This window comes from Dipodomys ordii, unplaced genomic scaffold (assembly GCF_000151885.1).
Source record: "Dipodomys ordii isolate 6190 unplaced genomic scaffold, Dord_2.0 Scaffold65, whole genome shotgun sequence".
In the NCBI taxonomy this organism is placed as follows: Eukaryota; Metazoa; Chordata; class Mammalia; order Rodentia; family Heteromyidae; genus Dipodomys; species Dipodomys ordii.
The window spans coordinates 8,980,335-8,985,807 of NW_012267281.1; the positions used below are offsets into that span (position 1 = coordinate 8,980,335).

General features: G+C 42.6%; 1 protein-coding gene across 1 annotated transcript in view; it reads left to right on the forward strand.

Annotated features, from left to right (window-relative positions):
- The window catches only part of Abcc4 (ATP-binding cassette, sub-family C (CFTR/MRP), member 4), a 183,047-nt gene that overhangs the window by 9,971 nt on the left and 167,603 nt on the right, over window positions 1–5,473 (forward strand). Inside the window, exon 3 of the mRNA XM_013023011.1 lies at window positions 4,966–5,190. Within this exon, the coding sequence (XP_012878465.1) occupies window positions 4,966–5,190 (225 nt within the window). The remainder of the gene's footprint in view (window positions 1–4,965; window positions 5,191–5,473) is intronic.

Here is a 5,473-nt window from a genome sequence, read left to right on the forward strand (position 1 = left end):
TTTTTTTTGTAGATGTTGAACTTACTATGTCTTACTGCCTCAGCCTCTCACGTGCTAGGATTACAGGTGTGTATCACCGTGCCCAGCTACATTATGGTCTTTTCCGATCACTGAATTTTTCTTTCCTGTTGTGCAGAAGGGTAGGTCTTTGTTTCAGGATTCTGTTATTTTTATGAATGATTTATGACAACAGCCCTGCTTAAAATCCCTTTGTACTTTTGTAAGCCGTCTCTAACCCCTTCAAATTCAGACATAGGAATGGACAGGAGGAGAGTGCTACTTAGCTAGGGTTGGTTTCTTTCCTCCACAACATTCCAAGGAGAAGGACGCTCAGCCTCATCCCATCAATGAAGTCTGAATCAGGTGTGCAGTGGCTTCTGCAGGTGCCTGGTGATGCTCACGTGTAGTCACCTGAAGTGCTGATGCGTTCTCCCAGTTCATCTCATTATCCCTCCTCGTCTCTGGACCCTCCACACTCACCTCCATCACCTGGTTGTTCCTTTCTAAAGAGCGAGCTTCTATGTCTTGTGTTTTCTTTTCCTCCTTATAGGTCAGGGATGGTGGATTGAGCAAGGGAAGTCTTCTGTTCTGGACCAATGTGAGGCCTCCCTGACCTGTCAAGCCCTGTAATAAGTTTCTCTACAAAGAGGACTGCAGGGTGGGTGTTTATGGAGGCTGAGTACCGAAGGTTCCATTGAGAAATACTGCCTTCAAGCACTTGGAGACTCTGGCAGAATCTTGCATGTGAGGTGTTGAGGGGTCACATTGGATTCTAAAGAAGCTTTGAAGCTCATACTTGACAATGGTTGTGGAGGAATCAAGCAGTGTTCTTAATTGGTTTGTGGCAGGTTTGTTGCGGGTTACAGATAGGTATCCAAGATAGAGGATTATGCAGCTTTTGATCAGAAAGTTTAAATTTAGTTGGTTGTGTTTATTTTTTAAAATTATTATTATTATTGTTATTGTTATTATTATTTGCCAGTTGTGGGGCCTGAACTCTGGGCCTGAGCGCTGTCCCTCAGCTCTTCAGCTCAAGGCTTAGCGCTCTACCACTTGAGCCACAGCACCACTTCCAGCTTTTTCTGCTTATGTGGTGCTGAGAAATCAAACCCAGGGCCTCACTCATGTAAGGCAAGCACTCTACCACTGAGCCACCTTCCCAGCCCCTTTTCAAATTATTTTATATATATTTTGATTATCCTTCAGTAGTTGTACAAAGGAGTCTCAATGTAACATGTCATTAACAGATCGCCATTCTCCCATGCCTGTGAGTACCCCCTCCCCCACTCCATCTTCACATACATACATTGAGTATTATGACTGCATTCACCCACCCTTCCTCTCCCCATTCATCTGTTCCCTCCCCTAGACTTCACCCTTTCCTAATCTACACATTCCAGCTTCCTGGTATTCATTCTGTGGAACTGTAAGTTAGCTGTTCAAAGGATTCACACCATTAGAATCATCCCCTGCATATACTTCAGTTAATATGTTGTGTGTTTTTGCACATGACCCTGCATATACCTATGACCCTGTATATGTTTGTGTATATATATATATATATATATATACATGCATTTATAATTTAGATCTAACTTCCACATATGAGAGAAAACATGCATGCTTTGTCTCTCTGAGCCTGACTTAGATCACTTAATGTAATTTTTTCCTAGGTCTCCCATTTCCCTCAAAGGACATAATATCATTCTTCCTAATGATTGAGTAAAATTCCATTATACCTTATGTTTCACATTTTCTTGATCCATTCCTCGGCTTGTGATGAATAGCACAGCAAGGAACATGGTGTACAAGTGTCTTTACTGTATCCTGACCATATTACCAGATCATAGGGTAGTTCTGTGATTCTTTTCTTCTTCTTCTTCTTTTTTTTTTTTTGAGGAATCTCCAAACAGGCTTCCATAGTGATTACAGCAACTTAAATTCCCCCCCCCCCTTCCCACCCAAGGTACATTTCTTTCCAGTTGTTTATTTCTTACTATTTATATAGGGGGTAGGATTAAGGATAGACAAGTCTGTGGAAGGGAAGAAGGCAGGGACTATAAACTGAAGCTATTGCTTCAAGCCTGCCTGCTTGACTGGGTTGGGAAATGCTGTCTCCCAGCGAAGGCACTAGGGTAGCACCAATTGGCTGTATGTGTTACATCTGTCATGATTCTTTCTGTGTTAGGAGGACTAGGCACCAGGTCACCACAACTCCCAGATTCCCTGAGAAGTTTCAGGCGAGTTTGGATTGGCAGGAATGACCTCAGGGATTCTGGTGGAAGGCCCAGGCTTGCATGCTGCTGAGCGGGGCTGCTTGTGGCCTCCCCTGGGCTGGGGCTGCCCATGTGTACAGAGTGCGTTCCTTGTCATTGGGTGGACTCTAGAGATTCATCTCAGCAAACTGGAGTCTGTGTGGTCATGATCTCCCTGTGCCTTTGAGCTGGGAGGGGGCATGCTGGGAATGAGGCTTGTCCCTTACTCCTCTAATAGTGTTTGCTTCCTTCTGTGTAGTGGACAGAAACTTCCAAGACCTCATGGAAGACAGGGTGGCAGCTGAGGCTGTGTGTGTGTGTGTGTGCGCGCGTGCATGTGCGCACAGCAGGTCAGAAAGCATGCATGATATGGCTCATTTGAAGGCCTAGGACATCTTCTGTAAAAATCCTAACCAGATAGTTTGAAAGAAAATGAGTATTACCCTCGTTCCATTTACCCTCTCTCCCTCTGGTTTACATATTCAATTTTTATTTACAAACTGATACAACTCATAATTCAGTCTTTGTTTTTATTATGCAGTTCTTAATGTATCTTTCCATATGTTTCCCCCTGATTGACTTCCAAGCTAATCTTATAAATCTGAAGCCATGCATCTTACTTGTTACTGAAGCAACATTTGTAGGTCCCTTTTTCTTGTTAATACATGAGGCATGCTTATAAGGATAAGGAAAACTGTTCAAAGTCAGGTTCTTGAAAGAGTTCCAAACCTTGGATGTTTTTTCAACACACACACACACACACACACACACACACACACACACACACACACACACACACACACACACACCATTTCTTTTTTTCCTTTCTGGTCCTGGGGCTTGAACTCAGCCAGGGGTGGGGTTGAGGCGTGGGTATTGTCACTGAGCGTTTTCTGTTCAAGGTTAGTGTTCTACCACTTGAGCCATAGCTCTACTTCCAGCTTTTTGGCTGAATTTGAACCACGGTCCTCAGATCTCAGCCTTCTGAGTAGCTAAGTTTACAGATTTAAGTCACCAGTGCCTTGCTTGTTTTGTCCTTTGAGGAGGAGGAAATGACATTCAGGGCTGATGTGTTCACTTTGGTGACTTGGTTTTGCAGAAAGTATTGGTTTTTCCTTAAAGGAAAATCCCTGGTGGAGGGCTGGAAGGGAGGAAGAAGGTATGGAGGGAGTGCCCTCCGCCAGGGAGAGGCATATGAGCAAGTCGTGGAAATTTCCTTTGTCTACTTTGTACCAAGCAAAAGCACTGCTTGATGTTTCTTGGCTTTAGTTGTGGGGAGGAAAATGATTTTCCTTATGTCTTGTTCAGGAAGTAAACCCAGTGCATTAAAGTTCATTGCTATAGAAATCCTTCCTTCCTCCCTCCTTCCTTCCCTTCCTCCCTTCTTTCATTCCTTCCCGTTCTCTTTCCCTTCCTCTTTTTCTCATCCCTTTCTCCTAGTATAAGTATTTGGACTCAGGGCCTTCTATTCACTTGGCTCACATCTTTTTCTTAGTCCGGCTTCCTTGGCTCACTTGCTATACCAGCTTAGCTTTTGCTAGTTAAATGGAGATGGATTATTATGCCTCTTTTCTTTTAATCCAGGTTGGCTTTGAACTGTGTTTCTGTGTATCTTCCCTAACTGGTTATTAATATTTCTTTAAAGCCAGCACCTAGAATTTAAGACTGATTGAGAACCACTCATGACAAGACGTGATCTTTTGTCTAGACTTGTGCTATGCCTAGTTTCTTCTTTGTTTTTTTTTTTTTTTGGTGGTGCTGAGGTTTGAACTCAGGACCTCACATTTGCTAGGCCAGTGCTCTACCACCTGAGCCATACCTTCAGTTCTGTTTTTTTTTGCTGATTATTTTTGAGATAAGGTCTCACAAACTTTTCTGCCCAGGCTGGCCTTGAATTGCTGTCCTTTAGTTCTCAGCCTCCTGAGTAGCTAGGATTATAGGCATGAGCCACTGTATCCTGGCTAGTGTTTAACTCTTGCCTCCCGACTGCCTGAAGATGGCGGTAATGCTGGGCACATCTCGGGTTCTAGGGAATAAACATACTAAAGCTCCTTCAGTAGCTGGAACTGGGAGCCTTAGGTATCTTACAAACCTGGCTCCTTTTCAGTACTTTCAACAAAAGCTAAACCTACTTGTGGATCTGCTGATATGTGGTGTTTAATGCTGGGAAAGCTGTAGAAGGTTATCTTTTCTAGTTTCAGTGTGAGTAAGGGTAGCTCAAATGGGAGGAGGTGGTAGGAGCGGGCCATTTCTGAAACACTTTTCTTTCCCTTTGCCCTGTGATGTGGTATTGAAAATTTAGAGGAAATGGAAGATTAACCATACTGATGCATCATACTGATACAAATTCCTTATGCTTTTCCTTTTTGGCTACTTTTTTTTTGTTGTTCCTTATTCATCTTCAGCCAAGAATTATTTGGCAGCTTGCCAAATGTGTTTTGAAGCACAGATATGACACTGAGTGAGCATCTGCCTGGACCAAGCAGAATACTAAACTTTGAGCTTACAGTTTGGATTTCAGACTCACACTGTCAACTTGCTGTCTTTATGAAGACAAACAGTTCTGTGTTGTATTTTTATCATTAGGTTAATCATGGTGAATGTTTCAATTTTGTACAGCCTTTTAATGTGTTTCTAAAAGCAAATCTCTGACTTAAAAGACTTGGTACAAGGTTCTGTTGCTAATGAAAGTGTTTTCTTTTTCTTTTAGGAAGGCACCAAAGTCATCCAGCCTATATTTTTGGGGAAAGTTATTAATTATTTTGAAGACTATGATCCTAACAACACTGTGGCTTTGCATATGGCTTATGGTTATGCCACTGTACTGACTGTGTGCACATTAATATTGGCCATTCTGCACCACCTGTACTTCTATCATGTTCAGTGTGCCGGGATGAGGCTCAGGGTAGCCATGTGCCATATGATTTACCGGAAGGTAAGTGACCAACAGCAGGAAGTATGGATTTCACCAGAAGCATTAGAGCTTTAAGGGAAAATAATTATGTATATTAAAAAATCATATAAATCACTTAAATTATACTAGAGGAGCTTACTTGTTTGTATCAAGCCTTAAAAATATAGATTGTGCTCTGGTGTGTGTGTGTGTGTGTGTGTGTGTGTGTGTGTGTGTGTGTGTGTGTGTGTGTGTGTGTGTGTGTGTGTGTGTGTGTATGCGCCAGTCCTGGAACTAAGGGCCTGGGCACTATCCCTTACCCTTT